Here is a 22368-nt window from a genome sequence, read left to right on the forward strand (position 1 = left end):
GAGGGATCCTGGGGTGCATGTCTGTGTAATGCAGTTGAAATGTTGAAGTATTCACAGCAAAGCAAAAGTAAATAGTATGAAGCCTGGGTGTATATGGGTGTTCATCTTCATCGTCTACCTATAGTGTTGTCTACAACATCACACAACAAAAGGTGGTCTCTCATCTCTTGCCCTGGTCAACTACCCACACAAACATGAAAACATACAGCGTGCTGCCCACAAAACTATGTGCCAGCAAATCCCCGTCTCTAGGTGACTGTCCAGTCCATTCAGCATGAACTCTATAACCCCTGCCCTCCTGCCTCACTGCCATGGCTGAATGTAATGATGCTGGTTTAGTTGTACTGAAAGTTCACGGCCTCTTGCATGACTCAACACAATCCAACAAAATTATTATGCTACGTGACAACTGCCAGTCACATCTAAAAGGCTGAACAGTGACAATGCAAACATCAGGAGAGGCTATGACAATATTCAGCACTCATAAATGTTGACTGTATAAAACAGAACCTGCACATCTTGGCAAAACGTATCAGCATGTCAGTTTTCACTTACAATGATTTGGGCAACTATCATTAAATATGACTTAATCAGTGTAAATTCCTCACAGAGAGCGTTGCCTGCACCCAAAATAGTGCATCACGCACCAACCGCTGCTATATGGGAGGTGGTATGCGTGTATGTGTGGTCTAGATGAACTACATAGAGTAGCTGTTTGTGCTATCTGGTGTCCTCATGTTACTTAATATGCATTTACTGTAAACCCCAGAGTCCCTCTGCCAAGCAATTTCAGCTTGAAATTAAACAGGATTTTTATTTGTTTAGAAACTGAGTTTTCATAAGGGAAAACACAGGTAGAGATTAATAGGAAAACAAAACACTCCTGTGGCGTTCATCTCCCCACACAGCAGTTAAGGCAGGCATGTTTATATAGCTCATTTCATGTACAAGATAATTCAAAGGGCTTTACATAAAACATTCAAAGCATTACAAATTGTAAAAAGGAAAGCATCAAAAGGTAGTAAAAGGCAGAAACAAATAGCAAACATCCCAATACAAACATAAATTACATTAAAATGATTAAAAGCATGATATGCTAAAAGTTACTGTGCAGATTTCATGCATAGGCGCATGAGGAAAGACATGTTTTTAACCTGGATTTTTAAAGTGTCTACATTTGGTGAAAGTTTAATCTCCACTGGCATTTTGCTCCACTTGTTTGCAGCATAGAAGCTAAATGCTGCTTCTCCATGTTTAGTCTGGACTCTGGTCTGGACTAGTTGACCAGAGTCTTTAGATCCAAGAGTTCTGCTAGGTTTATATTTTCTGAACATATCACAGATGTATTCTGGGTCTAAAGCGTTCTGGGGTTTGTAAACGATCAGAAATCTATTCTGTAACTGACTGGAAGCCAGTGTAAAGATTTTAAAACCAATGTGATGTGTTCAGATCTCTTAGTCATGGTTAAAACTCTAGCAGCAGCATCTGGATGAGAGGCAGATGTTTAAAGCTCTTTTTAGGAATACCTGTTAAAAAAAACATTATAGTAAACTAGTCTTCTGGAGATGAATGAAGGGACGAGTTTCTCTAGGTCTTTCTGGCAGACTACACTTATAATTCTGCTGATGTTTCTGAGCTGGTAAAAAGCTTCATAGTGACAGCTTTAATGTGGCTGCTGAAAGTTAGGTCCGAGTCTGTCAAGGTCACGGACCAGGGGTCTCATTTATAAAACTGTGCGTAGGATTCTTACTAAAAGTGTACTTACGCCCAAAACCGGAAGTTGGCGTACGCCATAAAATATTCTGAATTATAAAACCGTGCGTACGCACAGGTGCAAGCAATTTCCCCTTTATAAATCACACTCGTCCTTGAAGTTTGCGCAGGTGAATTTGGCTCATGTTCCGCCCACTACACACCCACTTTCCACCATAAATGGTCAATGCAAAGTACCTCAGCGTGTATTAAAATGAGCCAGCTGATCCATGTTGTGATCCATGAACAATGGCAACCGCAGGGAAGCGAACCAAAAAACGCAACTTCTCAGAGGCAGAAATCGATGCATTAGTGAGTGAGGTGGAGAGTCGAAAAATTATTTTGTTTGGTAGCCACAGTAGTGGCGTGACAAATAAGAGTAAGTGTCGTGAGTGGCAAATTGATTATATGTTGATAGGAGATTTATTTTTCTTAGCTTTCTATTTATTTGGAAGGTCCTTAGGCTGTGTGGTTATAGCTCACCTGTGCAGCATATAACACTGCTGTTATGAATTCTTCTTATACTTTAAAGTATATCTATTCTCTATCTATTAATATTTGATATTTAGGGAAATTAGATGTGGAAGAGTGTAGCAGGACGCATAGACAGCGGAGACGGGTTATGAACTCTTGCCGGGTTGAAGTCATGCACGCTGACCAGTGAGCCGAAATCACATCTGCGGTCATACAGCCAGAGCGCAAAATTAATTGGAGACATGGTGACAGGACCCCACGCTGCCACAAGAGGACTCTGGATGCAGTGTGTTGTTAATTCCCCACCTCTCCATCTGTGTCGCCAATTCCCCCAGCCTCCAAAACCAGCGTACGCATGGGTCAGAGCTGCCGTGAAAGACCGCACATTTTCACGTCAAGTTTGTTTTTTATAAATCACAACCTTTGCGTGAAAAGAGGCGTACGCCAGTTTCAGGCCCCATTTTGTGCGTACGCAACGGTTATAAATGAGACCCCAGGTCTGTGATTTTAACATGTTAAAATGTTGTTGTTTATTCACACACTGGCTAGGGTTCTTACACCTCTCTCAAAGTCAAATTTAAGCACTTTAAGCTTTTTCAGCACCTTGCTGTAGTGAATAATTACATACACTTAAAAAGCAGTAATTATTTGTTTTTCTCATTACATATAATGAGATGTTACTTTGCTATAAAAACAGTCATGTAAAGAGTGACAAATGAAAAGGAAACTCAAAGTTTCATTTTCCAAAATTTGACATCTTTCTTTTAATATATTTTGCATCCTATATAACCTGTCTGATCATCTGTCAGTAAATTCCTAATTAAAAATAAGAAACAGATAAAAATCTTAGTCTGAGGAAAGAAGCCCATCAGCTCAGTAGCCCTTTTTAATAAAATGCATACAAATAAAGACAAAATAACTTAAGTTGAAATAAATTAAATTGAATTAAGCTTCAAACATACATTCTTAGAGCCTGGGTATAACCGCTAAACAAACAACTTGATAACAAATTAATGCTAATCACTTAAGGTAGTTCAAGTGCACTTTCTGAACAAAAAGCACACACACACACACACACAAAAAAAAATAAAAAGCCTGGGGTGGCAAAGATATATGCTGCTACTCTACTGGCTGCATGCAGTGCCCTGGCTGTGTTATTGACTTGAATATAGTGGTGCTGCTTCATACAAGTAGGCTTTATTTTTAGCATGAGCACGGAATACAGTGCAAATTCCTATTGAAATGCAGCGTTTATTATTCTTGTCCCAAAATAATTGCCTTTTTGGGGTCCTGAAAATGTCCCAAAACTCACTAAACTTCCTCATCAAGCTCTTTACAAGCCTGTTAACAAGTCATTCATTTAATTCAGGTGTGTTAAAATAGGGTTTTCTCTTGTCTACAACAAGCAGGGCAGTGGGTCCTGAGGACCTGGATTGAGAAACACTATTGTAAAGGCATGTGTGATTAAAAGTTATCAAAAACTTTCCCAAAGGAGTTGGTGTATAAAGGGGGAGGGGCCTCAAATTTGGATGTTGTTCCATGACACACAAATTTGTTATAACTCCCAACATAAAATGCGCAATATACAGCAAAAGTGACAGGCAAGATCCCAATCTATTCCTAAACACATCAATATGTAAATATTTACCGTATATTACGCCAAAGCCCCACCCGCTGGCAACAGGAAGCTGCTAATTTTAAAGCCTAAATGATCTGCATTCATCAGAAAACATGATTATACGGCCTCATTTCACTCACTCATGATTCCAAAAAGTTTATAACAGCCTTCACACAAACTGAGGTGCTGCATTGACTATGACATAAGGGATAAACAGATAATGCTGCACGTATATGGCTGCACGGGAGGACTTCTTTCTTTTTTTTTCTTTTCTTCTTTCTTTCGATTACTATGGTTTTTAAATTAATTTTTTATTTTTTTTAAATGAATTCCTACTTAAATTTTAAGATTATACCATATATACATCCCCCGAATTTAAGGAGAACATGTTTTTGCATAATAAGAAAAAGTACATATGTACATATAACGCATTGCATAATAAAGGACAACCACTTGCCCTGAAGCGAACTGCAACAGAAATCTCACACAAGGATACCAAATGTCCAAGTTTTAGTACTTCAGTGGGAGGTAATGTTGAACCAGCATTCAACATGCAGCTGCTAAATAGTGACCCTCACAACTAACATGTGGCATTAAGGTACATAACCTGTAAGGCCACTGGCAAGGTGCCACGTTTGCAAAACAGACTTAATAAGGAGAGCATTTAGAGTGAAAGAGGGGGGAATAGTAGTTGAGTACCTCTTGCCACCCCACCTCTCACTGGCCAGTCGTTTACTCCATGTATGTGGCTGGTTACTGCAAAGATGACTTAGCAGAAATTAAATGTTACCGGAGTGAGCCAACTGACTGCCCTGCCTCCAGAAAATAAAATGAACTGTGTAACTGTCAGTTTGTTAAACAGATCAACTCCACTGGTTGTAAGGAGCAATGTATCCCACTATTTTTCTAACATTGAGATGCTGATGGACAGCAATATGTTTCATGCTAATGTGTCAGAAGGCACAGTGGGATAATAAAACAAAGCCTACTCCATATATGGATTTTGAGCCTCTTTTTTCCCTAGTCTGGAAATTCAAAGAATAAATCTCATAACTCTGACATGTGGATGCCTGCCTCCCTGTTTCTTGTGGGATTGTGCTCAGTTCAAACTAATTTACCTCAAGTCAGACTCACAGAACGCAAGAGTTGGTATTGCTGAACTCTGCAGCTAAAACACATGATTACTTTCTCCAGGTTGCTGTGTCATTGCAGAGTACACACACCATTCAAACCTTAACTAGGCCTCTTCCTGAGCTTTGCACATTTGAGAGTGATGGTGCTGATGAGCAACAAGCAACAAGAAGAAAAAAAGCACATTTAACTGCAAAGGAATCACCACATGCCAGGTCAGCTGAGATGCACACACTGGGATAACATCTCAACTATTCGTGGAAATGCACACCTCAGTGCTAAGCTGCTGTTGTAAACGTCATTTGGTCTCATGGTCTGACTATGATTATAATGTCAGCAGACTAATCATCACACAAGGTCGGTACCTTCTTTTCTGTTTGGCTTTTTAAGAAAATGTATTTGGTAATCATGTCTGGACGGACAGACTGAACTGATTATTACAACTAAAGTGATCATCTAATGTAAAAAAGTGAAGAAAAACTTATAAAAAGATATATTTTATCAACAGTTGTTTACTGTAGGTGATGATGCTATAGGACTTTTATCACTGCCCACACATCAGTTTTATCAGCGTTTTCTCATCAATACAGACTGTTTAACTTCAGCCATCAATCTGGTGGTTTTATGACAGATATTATCACCATGGAGATGGCTGGTAAAATAGGGCTGTATGAATTCTGCATTATGATCTAGAGCCGGGGTATTAAACTAAAATCTTAGGAGGTCCAGCTAGAAAAAAAAAACTTTTACAGCCAAGGTCCGGGAGATCATAACAATATATATATATAAATATATATATATTCAAACATACTGTCTGTTTATGCAGTAAGAATGTCGAATACCTTAAACTTTAATTAAAAAAGACATACATGACTCGTCTCAAAAGACCTGGGATAAAACCAAAAACAAATCAAAACTGTGTTCTCATATTATGAGACAGTGAAACTGATGTCTATAAGCTTCACGGAAAAGATTTTTAGAGGGGCTACACGATAAGCCCTGCAATATACTTTTAACTACTCTTTATGCTTTTCTTTTATACATATTTCCTATTTGACACTACTTCATGAAAAAAAGGACTGCTGTGTTCATGTTTCCTGTTTCACATCCATGGGTTATCTGTCCCGTTGTTTTATGTAGCTGCTTTCTTTCTCCTTCTACTGTCTTGTTATCTGCCTCTTAAACTCTCGTCTATCTGCGCTGTAGTGCTGCAAAGCTTACCGCAGGCAGCTTCACAGACTTAATTGGCTGAGTTAATCACATGGGATGCCTTAACTCAAACACAATTGGTCTGCATGTTTCTTGACGACTGTCGTGATGACTACAAAAGCTGAGCCAGTTAAAATAAAAGCACCGTGTCAGATTTAATATTTTAGGTCCAGGTCCAAATGAGACAGGTCCTGGGTCCGGACCAGGACCGTGTTCCACTTGTTAGTGACATCTGATCTAGAGCATGGTAGAGATTATGCAGAACAATAGAAGTACATTACATGCTGCATTTACTGACCCTTGGACATCTGATGTTTACCCAAGGAAAGGTCAGCTAACAGTAAATATTTGTAAGTATTGGCTTGCTCTTTCTTTTACATTAAAAACAGGCATATTTCAGACAGTTGCAACTGCTGATTAATTATGATTAACTAATTTGTAAGTGGTGATTAATCAGATTAGGAATTTTAATACTTTGACAGCCCTGATATATATACATGCTTTATATGCTGAACAAATCCTTCTGCTCATCTATTCCCATTTCATCTCCTTCAGGCATGTGACATTCAGTGGGAACAACTCCCACATAAGGAATCAGTTGAATACTAAACAAAAGCAAAACAAGCATGTGCGTCAGCTCACATACAATGGCACGAGATCCATAAAAATACACAAACGGCCCTGAATCTTCCCCCACTGGATCTGGAGAACTGCTAATGTAGAAGGATTACAGGACATGAGTGTGTTGGCTATTCACAAAACAAGGTGGAGTTAAAAACAAAACACTTCCCTACTTTCATGACTTGCAAACCATGTTTTGTGAAAAAAGGTCCACAGCTAGGATACAAGGAAACAACCACAACACACCCAGAGTCATCATGCCTTCACACATTACCAGGTTTTTGAAGCATTGTCATGACCAGAAAAAAAGGTTCAGATTTAACTCTTGGAAATTTGTGTTTCATGTCGTAAACAGAAACACAATAAAGGCTTTTTGTTGGCACTGAAGTGACTTCCTTACTGTTCAGTTTGTTTATCTAACGCGCAATCCATTCACTAGTGTCAGGTGCTGTATGTCCTGTGGCCCTGTGGTATGTTGCTATTTTTTCCCTTGTGGTTCTTAACATGCAAATCTACTATGTAGATCTCAGAACTCTGAAAAGAATAGTCATGTGTAATATTACTGAAGAGTCACCGTACACAACTCCATTTTAAAGCCGGCTGCAGAATCACAAGCCCAACTATAATACATTAGTGATTACAGAGTCTTTTTACATTGTCTTATTAAGTTTACTTTTGGGCTAATTGATTCAATAACTGCCACATAAGGGGAAAGGGGGTGGAGGGGTGGGGTTGGCAAACTTTTAGAAAAAAAAAAAAAACTGTGGCTGTCTAGATCTGGTCAAGGATGTTGTATGCATGCATCAGATTCTAAATGCTAAAAGCATCTTTAAAAAAAACCTGGCTTCATTGTATTGTGACAAACAATTTCATCTAGTCTTTTAAGGTTGGAAGCTGTTGAGGTAGAACCTCCTTTACCAGCAATTTTGTGGGGTAAAGTAACTGGTCAAGGCTTTACAGGTAAGAACTTCAGAGGTGCCACCTCTGATGAAGACAGAAGACTACCGTTGAAGCATGTCAGGTAGGCTTGTGCATTTGCCAGAGTTTGTTGTTGGTGTGGTTTTGTTGCACTTTTCTTTAAGGCAACAAACTCCTTTAGTCACGTGATGACAACCCTTTATAAACTTTATAAAGTCGCTGGTGTTAAATTTGGCAGCCTTCATGCCACCAGTAGAAACCCTGCTTATTAGACATGTCGCTGTTTTGCTCGTGGGATTTTCTAACAAGTAATGACGAGAAATTGCTAACATAACATTAATGCTAAATATAGCACAACACTGACTCACGTGCAGCTACTTCTCACTGAAGAAACAGAGAAATAGATTCTAACAGCACATGTTGCCAGTATTACAGCTACAGGTTAACATGTTTTTGTGAAGTTGGTGCTTACCTGTATCTGTTTGAGCACTTTGGGTATTGGTTTACAGTTGAGTTTCTGACAGGCCTGTTTGTAGGATGAGAGGATCTCCTCCACAGTCACATTCTGAGCTGCAAAAAAACATTAAAAAGGTTCACAAGGTTAGTACTGCTTTATCTGTGCACATCTGTTTCTCTGACATACAAATGCATGCACACTTAAGAATGACAGAAAAAATAATGAGTAAAAACTAAAAATAATGCAGATTGTGTTTTCTTCCCAGCCTTAAGCAACTGTAATCTACTGGTCTTTTTCTCATTATTCCTATTTACACATAATTCTATTGCGCAGTTTAGGCATTAAATTGGTAACATTGAATGTCAAATGCATTCGTTTAAGAGGTGTGTTAAGTACATGTAATTCAAACAGGGCTGTGTCAAAACTACACCCTGGCAAACACTGTCAAATCATTAAGCTAACTGATGTCTATTATTCTTGTGAGCACAGTAGTTGACTCACTGGTCACATTAATTTATTGAACTGTGACACCAGTACAAACTCAGTAAGTTATACTGTAGTTCTTAGAGCCATCAATTGCAAAGCAAACAGATTAAGCATCTGGAATAAATTTGTTGCTTCTAAACATGGTTAAATCTGTTATGATGCTGATCACACATTGCATAACAAAGTGGTGGGCATGGACAGAGTAAAAATATTCTTTGTTTTATTGTGACCTTCTAGCTTTGTTTCAGCCTGAGGGAGCACTCTCCTAATTTAGAGGATCAGAAATTGTAGCTCCTTTTATAGTGCCCCTACTTAAGTCAGCAAAAAAGGAGGTATTGTTCTTGGTCTGTGTGTGGGTTAGCTGCTGTTGCCATCCCAGGCTGTTGCAGGGGCTAACTCCAGTCAGATGACTGGGCAACATTCAAAGCCACTGTTCTGGCTCAGAGACTCAGCTGAGAGATGAAGTGAGGCACTCAAGCAGAGAAAAATAATGACTGAAACACATAAAAACCACTGCATTTATGCAGGAATTTAGAAAGGTAAAACATTTAAACACAGACACAAAGAGGATGATCTGACTTGTAGTTGCATGAAGACTGGCCCAGCCTATGCATCTAGCGTTACTGTATAAACGATTGGGCTGCTCTCGCTGAGAATCTGACTTTTGCTGCAATCAGCATTTTCTCTGGCCAAGATGAGAACTTGTCCCCTTCATCGTTCAGATGCATTCATTTCCTGCATTGTCTTTCACCAGCAGAAGTTAATCACCTACCCCTGCCACTAAAAATGTTCCGGGCATTGCTAGCCCAGGTTTTGGCAGCAGGAGAAGCACACAGGTTTACAAAGCCAGACAAGAGCTGAGACTAACTGCTATGGACTAATGCTCCAGTATGTCTGAAGCTGTGTTGTGTGCATGAGATAAGAGTGTGAGCTAACATCACATGAATATAAGAACTGGGTAAAATGCCCTTGTTTTTAGATCCAGACCGAGTACCTCCTTCTAATGGAAATCACTCTGGACAATGATCCTTCTGTATGTGCAGCATGCACACTTACGGACTAGGCCTGCTGACTAGAAAGCAAAAAATTAAGCTGAGTAGAACCCAGACTATTATCTGTACGAAGAAAAAAACAAAGAAAGCCAAAATAAACTCAGATTTATCTCTTAGGTTTGCATGCGGCAGATTAAAATATTTTTTATGGATATCACTATCAAGCACAAGCCTTGTTCAGTCAGTCAAAAGAGCCAGCATGTCCACAATTAATGAGTGGTTTACATATAAATAAATCAAACTGCTCAATTTGTTGATTGTGTTAAATAAAACAAAGAACACTAAAACACTCAGTTTAAAAAGATTACGCCAGGTTTGCTGAATCACATCTAGCGCTAATATAACAAGTAACAGATGAGAAATCATTATATAAACATGTACCCTTTCATTTCCAAAAAGTAGGAAAACCTGTTCCCAGTAGTGCTGGAGTCTTCATCACTGTTTACATTTGGACTTCACCACAAAATACCTAATTAAAAGTAACAGTGTGTTGGAATTTAATGTTACTGTACCTCCCCAAACATGATTCATTTGGTCCAGCTGACTAATCTTTTGCTTAGGAGAGCTCCTAACCAGAAAGTATCTCAGTGGCTGCTATGATAAAAGCCATTTTAACAAATGTCTTTACTCTAATTACTGCTGTGTAATATAACAAGAACAACCACATGCTCTACAAGACTGCTGTTAAAACAGAGTCTGTGTTTGCATAAGGATGGCCTTTCATTACCTTGAAGTCGTCTTTTGAGTCACATAAGTATTATAGCCAAACATTCATACTTCTGAGTGCGGAACTGGAAACAGACTTAAAAAGCACTAACTTTAATGGTTTTGTGCACATGAAAATAAAAATAAATAAATACATTATATATATAAATATATATGATTTTATTTATTTTGTTAATTATATCTCGCACATTTATGAGTGCTGGGATTAATCACAACTGTTGGATTGTTTTTATTTGACCCAGTCAATGGCAGTTTGCATTTGTGCTTCACCTACAAACATGATCTGGACACAGCTCTGTAGCTTTAACTTAAATACGGCTGCAACTGGTGTGTAGGAGAGCAGGTCTTGTAAATTTGTTGAGTACAGCCTGTGCGTTTCAGTGAACACAGTGTCCTTGGAAAAGTGTTATTGTGCAGTCGCTGTGGTGCAAGTGTGTAAACATTTCCTGAGGGATGGTGGGGAAAGGGGTGCAGAGGTTCCATGCTTACTACACAGTATTTTCACTGAGCTCATTAATTAGAGAAACAGAAAGAAAGAGGGAAATGGAAACAGAATTAGAAAGAAACAAGGACCTGTTTGTTTTGTTTAGAAATAATCTAACACTACTGTGCTCAAAAAAGCTGTGCAAGGACACGAGATTGACCATGTCAACAGAAACAAATGCATCATTAGAACTGAAAGTAAAATGTGACAAAGAGACAGAGTGACAAACAGAAGTCAGAAATATAAGCTCTGATGTTGTAGACTCTTTGAAAGCTGAGCAAAAGTTGCTGTCTGCATTTTTGCTTGCTTGATCATTGTTTTACTGCACTCAGTCCAGAGCTGCTGCTACACGTATGGAGGGAGTGGCAATGAGGAGGCATTCGAGAGGAGGACTAAGGGACGGAAAATGATTGCTTCAATCCACATCTTTCAAAATCAGGTTAAGAATTGATGTTCTGCAGAATATAGTATATTGTACCCTCAAAAACAAAACCAAAGAAGGAAAATAAAAAACACTAAAATAAAGGTAAAATAAAAATATTCCAAATCAAGCAAGGAAACAGGGGACAAATAAAAGCCACTGGATGTGCTGTGACTGAACAGTCAAAGCTGTTGTAATGTCTGTCTTTTATTGTATCAAATTTTGATATGTTAATGGAAAGAAGATAACCATTCTGAGTTTAAATTTATGGAGGTGAGCCAGTGGCCAGGTACTATAAGTCACATGCAACGGAGTCCCTTGTTGGACTTGGACACCTTCATTCATAATTTTGGTGTGGAGGGGACAGAAGAGAGACATCTCCTCTCTGAGTAAGTGACAAACTCACTGCTGCTAGCTACCATCCTCCTCGTCACACGAAGAAACACCAACTGCTGCAGCTGCTCGTGAGCAAAACAAAGACGTACCTATAGCACCTCGTTTTTTTGTTGACTAAGGTTGACAGAAGTTACATTATGCAGACTTGATGGTTAAAAGTTATGTGCTTTTGAACACAGTGCATACAATAGAGAATCTGTTCATGACTGCAATTAACGAGCTGTCACGTGGATTAAAGTGAAACATTTAATAACAAATACTCAGTTTCTATTCAAAAAAAAAAAAAAAACTTTACTAAAATCTGAATCATATTACCCTGGTAAATAATAAAAACAAATTTAAAATGTGTAATATTACACATGAAAGTGTCAGTACACTCAGTAAACTGTTAAATGGCGGAAAATATGGAAACATGGTTTTTGTGTTTCCCTCAGCTAATTTCATACTGGTGAATGAAGACACTTATAAGAACCATACATACAATAACTGTGAAGTAAGAACTAATAGGTTCATTTCAAGCTGTCTAATCAGAACTTGGCTTAATTTGTGGCCAGTAAAACTGCACAGCCTCAACTCTGAATTTATAGATATGCATCGCCTTCTTAACATTGAGGTTTCATACATAAATGTCAGTGTGTTTCAAATATTTGCATTTAACTCTTCACCTTTGATATATGTAACTTTACCCACTATCCCGCTATATGTTCCAACATAAACATCCAAGACAGTAAGCTGCATGTGGCTAACTGCTGTTTCTCAACCCATAATTACACATTGTTTACACAGACACAAAAAGTACTCTTTAAATGTTCATACACTAAGCCAAACTGTGCATTTAGGGCACCCACATAGCTCTCATGATTGAGTAGCTACACATGATTTCAGTCTTAAGTCTTAGCAATATGTAATCCCTGTTATTCTGCTTTAAATTTTCCTTGTACCCTAAAAATTCTAACATCAATTTACGTGTGATTTCACATGTTTGAGATAATTTAAAATTAAATGTATGTGAAAGTCTATTTAATACATGTACTGTACTTCCGTTAATCTGGTTAAGAAACTGCAAAATAAAATAAAATAAAAAGACCACCATTGGATGCGGTTGTGCAATATTAAATACATTTTATGTTCTATACTTGATTGTGATTCTTGCCTTCATAGCTTAACTAACAAGGCAGCTAATACCAGTTCAGTTCCACCTGTTTTACTGTAAACATTCACAGCTAGCGGGGTAGGTGTCTTTGGGACAAGAAAAAACTGCAGACGTCAGGCAAGGTAAACCCGTCATAAATTATAAATCAATTACTTAGACCTGAACAACAGGCAGAGCGGCAACCAGTACAAGCTCATATATCCAGAGGACAGTGTTGCATGGAGGCTGAGCAATACAAGTTTTTTTAACGGCAGACGCTGAATTTTAGAAATCAGGGTACCTGATGGCTGATAAATAATATTTTTGGTCTCAAATATCTATCAAACATCTGGCTGATTTTGTCTTTTCCCCCATTAGAAAATATAACAGTTAAATACGAGGTACATAACATCAGCAACAGTTTGCTAATATGAAAAGAAAGAAAAAAACATTTATATACATAAAAGTGGCTTCTAACTTTGTACCAACACTAAATCAAATATTTCTGCAGTCTGGCACAAAATGTGAACAGTAAAACCTGCTCTCCTAGTTTTGGTTTCAGCTTTTGAAAAAAACTGAACCCACTGAACAATGGGAATTATGTAGACTGTGCAACATTATGAAGGTCTTGCAGCAGTGACTAAAATCTGTACATTTAGAGCAGGGTGATATGGCAAAAAAATATATTTCCCATCTAAATCTTGATTGCGCTACAGAATTTAGGTGACGTCAATGTGTTAATGTAACAGTTTTTAAGCTACATTCATTCATTCTCATATGGCAGTTTTACTCAAACTACAGAAATTGATTAAATTCTGATTTTTAATTTATATTCATGCTGCTACTTAACAGGCTGTAATCTCATGTCTGTGATTCAGCTTCCCACATTATGCAAGTAGGTTTTATAAGAGTATTTCCTTGATTAATATTAAATAAAGTCATCAGCTTTCAACTAGCTTCAGTCGGTTATTTCTCTTTATTTAGGAAATTAACTTTGTGTCATTTACTTTCAGTAAACATTGCCTCATAAGTCTCCTTCAATGCGAGTTTAACTCATCAAATAATATGTATTTCCATTCTTGTTAAATGCAGCAGCTAAAAATACAAGACAGCTCTTCTCATCATAACACAGCTGCAGTGAAGGCCCTGCCACCACCCACAAAAGGTCAAAATAGACTGATCCACAGACTACCCACAGTGTAAGCATGGGCTTTAGTAGCAGACTTCATTAGTACAAGTCTAACTGTAACAAATGAGACAAGTAACGTGTATATCATCATGTAAAACATGAAGTTAGAAATGATAAAAATTTGAAAAGCAGATGTTAATCTTGTCAAGCTGTTTTATTTTAGTATTACAACTTATTACACAGATGCTTTTTCATAAAGTTAGTTTAATCTGCAATATCAAATCCATTGCAAAGAAACTGCTGGAGAGTTCGAGATAGACATATTGGCTGCCCTGAAATTTTATTGCACTTGAACAAATAAAGTAGCTTCTCTGTAAGTTTATGTGTTATTTGTTCAAGAGATGGTTCATAAATTGCTGCTACTATGCTTCTCAGAGAATTTGCTGCACTTCTATGGAAGAGTCTTTTCACTTTCTTTGGTTATGTATTCCCTGTTGTGTAATGTCTTAACTCAAAACAGGCTGGGGAACTAGTACAAAGTTGGTGGAAGACTTGGAACCGTGCCTACTGTTTCCTTCCACCTATTCACACCTGTCCAACTACTGCACGAACAAGGCAAACAATGTCAAACTGTTGGTTTTGCATTTTAAAAGCATTTTAAGTTGAAGCCAAAGCTTGAGGGCCTGTACACACACGTCTTGTTTTTTTATGTGCTGAAAAGAATTAATACGCCTATCTGGAGGGACTCGAATTACACAGAAGCAACGTTACAGTTGGTTCTGACAAAGCTAAAGAAAACAATCTATTTTTGTACATTTCATAGTGTTAAAGTTGATTTATGTTACAAAGTGTAAACATCCTTGGGATTAAAGGTAAATTACATAATAGGCATCTGTTCTCCCATGTCATATTATAAGACTGGAATAAAACCAATTGGACCACACCTACATTAAACTCAATGTGTGGAAAAAGTATTTCCATCTGTCTAGTAACAGAGTTCTCCTTGTAACCATCTTCAGGATGCCATCTTTAACAGCACCAGAACATGACACAGAGACTGGGAAGTGGACGGGCCCTGAATTTATTTGAACAAGTAGAATAATGTAAAACTTTCATCGCTGTGTAATCCAACTACAAAATGTAACTGTGTTTCAGAGGAAGATTCAAATAACTGTAGTCTACATTAGCAGAGTGCACAGGTCAGATTGGAATGACTGTGTGTTCATGACTGCTTGCAATCCTCAGCTGAGCAATGTTAGGATATTCAGAAATGCAACAGAGAGCCATCTTAAAAAAGTCGGACAAAAACCTTAAAACAAGGGATTATAGGTCTAATATGAATGACACAGCTTACTTTTAACCCAAAATAGTTTTAGAAACAGATAATAGTTGACAATTAGAGCTGAATAAATAATATAATAATAATATATAATATCTCTCTCTCTCTATATATATATATACACACACATATATATATATACACACATATATATATATACATATATATATATATATATATATATATATATACTGTATATATATATATATATATACACACATATATATATATACATATATATATATATATATATATATATATACTGTATATATATATATATATATATATATATATATATATATATATATATATATATATATATATATATATATATACTGTATATATATATATATATATATATATAGTAGTGGACACATTTTTGTCTATTCATGCTGAAATCCCATTGGCTCAGAGCATGGTGAGCTGTCATTTGTGAGGGGTTCAACTTGTCAGTGTGAACAAGAAACCCCGCCCCAAAGCAGATGATTGACAGCTTGGATGCAAGAAATTAACAGAAAAAAGAATAAGGAAGTATACAGAGAAAAGAAAAAGAAAAAATGTGAGGAAAAAAAAAAGAAAATATATAGGGAAAAGAAAAAAGGAAAAATAGGGGAAAATACATACATGGAAAAATAAATAATGTAATTATGTGAAATATATGAAAAAAAATTAAAATATTCATATTTTTTTCTAAATATTTCCCATTTAATTATTATTATTATTATTATTTTAAATGGCAATCATTTCACAGTCTTACGCATATAGCCTGTGAGCATGCATAAGCAGTCCTGAGGTTAAATCTTGTGCCACTGATGGAATGAAATCAGGTGTCGGGGTTTTCACATCGACAGATATACAACACAGTAAGTGAAATTTTCATAAAAAATGTGAAATTGTTGGTACTGAAAGACAGAAGTACTGCCAGCTTGTTCTTAACATGCAAGTGCCAGTGTCAAAAATAGCTTCCCTCTCCCATTCTCCATCCTGTTGACTGCCATTTCACACTGCTGTGCTGTGGCAGCAGCGTCATTCACACATGACAGCTGGCTGCCTAGTTGTCAGAAGTGGGGCAAAAAAGATAGGGTCTGTAACACTGAAGCCAACTGTAAAGCCTATAGATTATGACAATTAGTAAAATACAAGCCAGTGCTTAAAATAGGTCATCTGCAAAATTTTGAAATTGCAACAAATTACCTGCCTGATTACACTCAAACTCTGGGACGTTCTGCAACTAACTGCATGCAGATCAATAATTAACAAATGTAGCAGGCTGAGGAAGAACACAAAAAAATGTTAGCACCCGCAAACATTTAGCTTCCAACAAAACACACAAACTGAAAATTTGCAGTTACAAGTCACAGTCCAACATAGATCCTAACGTATTAGTTTTGTTTGCATATTAACACAAACACAACATCTACAGGTAGACACTGAAATGACTGACATGCTCATGTAATTTTTTTTTTCCTGTTAACAGTAGTTTCTTTCTCTCTTGGCCTTTTCATGCTGATAATGAATGATAGATGGACCAGTTGGGTGGTGACACAAGAGACCTACAGTTTTACTGTTTTTAAAAAGAGGAACGTCATGGAATTTGTAGACATCAAAGATAATATCTGTAACTTTCAGTCACCTCAAAATGAAGAAGAACTGGTATGGGAAGGAAGAGCAGGGAATTCCTGTTTGACGAGGACAGAAAGTCTAAATGCAGACACCACAATGGTTTTACCCCTAACAATAAATGACTAACATTGTTTTTAAGAAAAAAAAAAAGGTTGTGCTTTAAGGTCAAAATGACAACAGAATCCAGATTCAGCTGAAATTAAATGTAGATACGTGCCCACATTTTCCTTACATTTACAAGGCAAACAAAGTTGTGTATCTTGTACAGGTGGGCAGAAATACTCAGGTGTAATGCATAAATTAGAGACAGTCAAGATAGGGGGATACGATCAGTAGGGATTAACCTATGGCCTGTATATAGAAATCAGAAAAGAAATAAATTTCAGAAAAAGTGTCTAAAGTAGAGTATATCCATGAAGACTGTTTATATCACTTGGCATCATTAGTTAGCAGAAAGGCTGTTTTATAGACGAGGCCTGTCTTCATTCTGCTGATACGTCAACCTGTACTATTGACCACTGATGATGTTAATCTTATGGACAAGAAACTAACAGTCTTCCCTAAAGAAAAAGTCCTTCTCTTTTTATTTGTCTTACTCTATTCCTTGACAATGCAAGCTCTTATTATTTTAATGGAAAATGACATATTAATGACACAAGGCATTACCAGATGGTAGTTGAACTCTGAAACACTTTATCTCAAACTATTTGATCTCAGTAGAATGAAAAAGCATTACTGCAATGCAATATAAAACACTGCCATAACTTATGTTGAGATAACTTATTAAAAAAATAAATAAAAAATTTATATATATATATATATATATATATATAATTTTTTATTTATTTTTTTAATAAGTTATCTCAACATAAGTTATGGCAAAAGTTTAATATGCTTAGAAAATCTAATACTGATCAACTGCTCATACATACTGAGCCGACATTTTGGTTGTTAATGCCTTTGTCTACATTAAACACTGAAAGCTTTTCTTGCTAGTTTGTAACTTGGTCCACAGCTACAACAAATAACATTTCATGGGTCAGAGGGCCTATATAACCAAGTGGGCCTTGGGTCCAATAACATGAGACAGAAAGTACATAGGACAAAGAGTTTGGTTCCTTCTAAGATAAAGAGATATTTATGTGAAAGTATGCATGCACTGCAAATACCAGGGTTAAACTTATTTGTACAAAGATGAATTATAATAAAGTTGCAAGTGTACCCCAGCGCAAAACACACTAGTAGTTTTCTCTATGCTGTAAAAAAGAAACAAAAAAACAAAAACAAACTAATAAAAAAAAAACTATCTTGCAGTTTGGCTTGACAAAACTAAGTTCAATGTTTTAAAAGTGTGTGCTATGAGCGATAAACTGGAAAAAAATTATATACCTAACTTTTCAGATACGTCAGGCTTGATAAAACTATTCCATAATGAGCTGCACTACTGATATAACCTGACTTGCACTGATCTGCCCAGATAGGAGTGTAAAGAAATGAAGAAGAGAAGTGAGGGGAGAGAGGGAAGCTATGCAGCATGATGGGAACTCCAGGTATCTCAGGATATGATGCAGTATTTGTCCTGGCCTGAAGGGAGAGAACAAGCATCCCGGAGGAAGGGGAAGAGGGGGGGGAAACTCCCAAGAATATTATGTAACTAAATTTGTAAAAAAAAAAACAAACAAAAAAAACAAACAAACAAACAAAAAAAAATTTACTTGTTACTACTTCTGTTATGGTTATGTTTGGGAATAAAGGGAACCTTAAATACAATTTTAACAGCAGAGTTGCTTCTTGTTAATATTATTATTTATCTTTGCCTCACACTGCACTCCTATTGATGCCACAGATCAAGTCAACAATTCTGCACAAGAATGCCGAGGTGGATGTGGAAATTTGACACCCCATCTGCCTACTACTGTTCCCCTGGGACTCCTTGTTACTAAAGCCTAGATTTTTTTTGTAAATGGCAACACAGAAATTCACTCCTTCAAGAATGTTCTGGCACTAATTAAGCAAAATATTTGTCTTGAAAATTTGCCCAATATACAATTTCCTGTACAATTACCGTGTACTATACTTTGTGGATAAAGCTACAAACTCTGTGAGCTCAAGTCAGTTAGATTTTTGACAAATGAAAAAGGAGGGAGCCAGTGAACTTGATGCAAGATGTGAAGACAAAAGACCTACATGATCTTAGGAACTACTGTTGCACTGCACTCACTCCTAATAGAGCCAGACGAGCCTTCAGACAGACAGAAGGAGGTCAATGAAAAATCTTACAGGTGACTGTCAAAAAGTGAAGTCCTTTACTGATAGGGTTGTAGGTTTGCTCAACAGCCTGTCAACCTAAATGTGAATTTATTTACAGTTAAAAAAAAAACTGGAAAAAAAATCTTGGCATTGACAGTGCATCACTTAAACATGACTAAAGCTTTGTTAATCCAACAGTTATTTAATGGACACAAGTAGACAATAATTTTGTTCTATTGTTACCAGTATTTCTGATTGAAATGGGCCTTTCTTAGGCTGGAAAAAAGTCTGTTTGATAGATGTAAGATCATTAGGCATTGCCAGATTAATAAAAGATAAAAAAAGAAGCAGTTCAGAAGAAGTTTATGAGCTTTGTCAGTTTGCTTATTTTACTGATACTAAAAAAACATCTTAACACCAGACCTGCAAGTTTTCTTTTTCAGGACATGCAACAAAGATCAACCCCTATCAGTGATATTCTGTCTGCTGCTAAGCTCATTTAATTGTGATCTATAGCCAAGATAATAAAAGGACCCAAAGCACTGAACGAAAGCATGGATCAAGTCAGTCCCCTGAACTCTTAACTTGATCAAGCTGTGTTTCCCTCTTCAAAGACTAAACATAATGCCTCACTGAAGGCAGAAAGCCCACAAAAAATAGCTTGGGACAAATGCAGAGAAAAAAGTGCACAAAACATCATAAAGACGGAAACACATTCGTTGTTAGTGAGTCTGGAAGCCACTGACAAAATCAAAGAAAATGAACAAATGAGTTATGATTATTTTGATGTGTCTAATCAATCTGAGCCTATAAGCACAGGGAACTGTGTATAAAAACTGCCATCTGTCCTATAGTTATTATTTGACATAGTCATCCTCTTGAATACAGCTCAACATCTGGTGGCATACAAAGTCAAAATTATGCAAATGGAAATATATATTCAAACATTAACTCTTCAGTCACCAGGGTAATTTACATTTTCCTATCATGTACTAAATATAGAGCTATCAGTTATGTTTACTGATCGTGTCTGATCAAAGTCATCCTCGGTAACAAATACGTTGCAGCTTTTAAGCGGAGCAATATTTTCAACTTTAAAGAAAAAAGCTGGTTTAAGCTGACTTACAATAACCTACACAAGTTTCTATCTTCTTTTATTTTTTGTGAGGTAGAGTATACTTTTTCCTTTTACTGTCTGAGATGACTTGTTTACTCTTGGAAGGTTTCTGCAGCTTAGCACTACTTCAGCAGAGAAAACTCATTTTGATGAACCCAATTAGATCTTTCATAACTGCTGAATAAAGTTATGATTTTAACAATGACAAGGGACACCCTGCCTCTTGGCTAGTAACTGCTGAGACGGGGTCCATACATAACAAAAAGACCCAACAAAATCCTCATATTTGCAAAGCCAGATCTACTGATCTCTTTATGATCATAACTGGACTTTTTGTCAAATTACATCCACTTTTAAATTTTCAGTATTTGTTCAACCTGAAGGACCAAACAATGATTCTGTGTTATCTCTATGTTATTTACAAACAGAACATTCCACATCATGTGAACTTCACTGCCATCAGCTGCTTGTCTTTATCGAAAGCACAATCAGTAGGACCTTTGGAACTCAAATGAAATACATGAAAAGTACAATCCATAAATTGCCTAGCTACACTACAGTCAACCAAAAAACTTTGCAAACTTACTTAGACTTTGCTCCTAAGGAGTATAATATAATTTACAGAAATACACAGCTATGGGCATTCTGATGAATGGTGGAGAACATATTTGTCTTTCTGAATGACTGGCTGATTAATTACAAGAGTAAAGGCAGTACTATTTACGCACCATAACCTGTATGCCTTTGAGCTGACTTCTACACCCCTTTCCTTACCTGGAAATCTTGCACCACTAAACCATACCTTAGTGTGACCTCAATTTTTGGTTTTATTCAACAGGAACAAGAGAGAGAGAAAAAAAGGATTGTTTGCTAACCTTTGAAGCACACAATTTGTGGTTTGAAAGAGACTGTAACAGTATACTTAAGGCATTGTGTCCTCTCGTCAGACTGTAGTCAACCATGCCACTACGTTGACTGCTGTTTCAGTGTTGTGACCAATGGAGTCTATTCTAGATGAAGAAATGCATGAATCATGGTCATATCATGATCACACACTACTTTCTAGCCTTATCACCATACTGTACAAAGAAAAAAAGAATACATTTGAAGAAAAAAAAAAAAAAAAGCTGTAATACCATATTTCAGAAGAACTAGACTAAAAAAAAGCACAAATATAACATACAAATAAGACCTGGTAACAGCTGGATCAACTGATAATAAGCATATTAGGGTTGGGCGATTGAACGAATGTATTGACCATCGACGATAGGCTGAGCCATTCGACGATCGTTTATATAAGAGCGATATTAAGAGAGATATATATATGTATGTATGTACATGAGCCAACACGTTTAGTTAGCTACAACGCAGGCGCACGCTGTGGCTCGTGCAGCAGGTGTCGGGAGTTTTTTTTTTTTTTTTCCATCATCCAGCCTCTCTCCATACCTGGTGCTGCCTTCTTTCAGAAGTCTCGTGCACACGCGCACACACTAAAGGACCGTGCATAACCTCCCACCCCGCCTGTGACCTGCCTCCAATTGCAGCACCAATTTAGGCTACTCAAACTTAACAGAAAGAAAAAATGACAGAAGTAGGCTACTCGGAAATTAATTACGTTTATTTAATCAATAACCACAATGGTGGGAATCAAAGACTAACTTCTTTATTTTCACCTATAACTGTAGCCTATTTATGGGGTCTTTACAGTGATTCAATTTTTCAAACTCGGCCAAGTGAATGAAACAATAGATTAACCTAAAACAATAGAAAATAAAATTAACTCCTTGGGCTGGGAGCATGTGCGCTTCCATTAAAACAATAAATAACCACAGTGGTGCAAAAAAGATTCTGGCTTCTTTTTTCGTTTAACCTAGTAGCCAACTGCATTTACAAGATTTCTGTCTTAAACTCAGTCCAATGAATTTTTGTCTTCTAAATTGCTTCAACAGGTGTTCAGCGCGCAAAAAAGTTCTGACGTCACGTCCGCGAATATATCGCCTATCGCCATTTGCTGGACTGGCGATAGGCGATTG

The 22368-nt window shown here is 37.0% G+C and overlaps 1 protein-coding gene across 1 annotated transcript in view; it reads right to left on the reverse strand.

Moving 5' to 3' along the window:
* Positions 1-22368, reverse strand: part of ppp1r37 (protein phosphatase 1, regulatory subunit 37) — a 40611-nt gene that overhangs the window by 15563 nt on the left and 2680 nt on the right. The window contains exon 2 of the mRNA XM_041994005.1: positions 8196-8293. Coding sequence (XP_041849939.1) covers positions 8196-8293 — 98 coding nt within the window. The remainder of the gene's footprint in view (positions 1-8195; positions 8294-22368) is intronic.

This window comes from Melanotaenia boesemani, chromosome 9 (assembly GCF_017639745.1).
Source record: "Melanotaenia boesemani isolate fMelBoe1 chromosome 9, fMelBoe1.pri, whole genome shotgun sequence".
NCBI lineage: Eukaryota > Metazoa > Chordata > Actinopteri > Atheriniformes > Melanotaeniidae > Melanotaenia > Melanotaenia boesemani.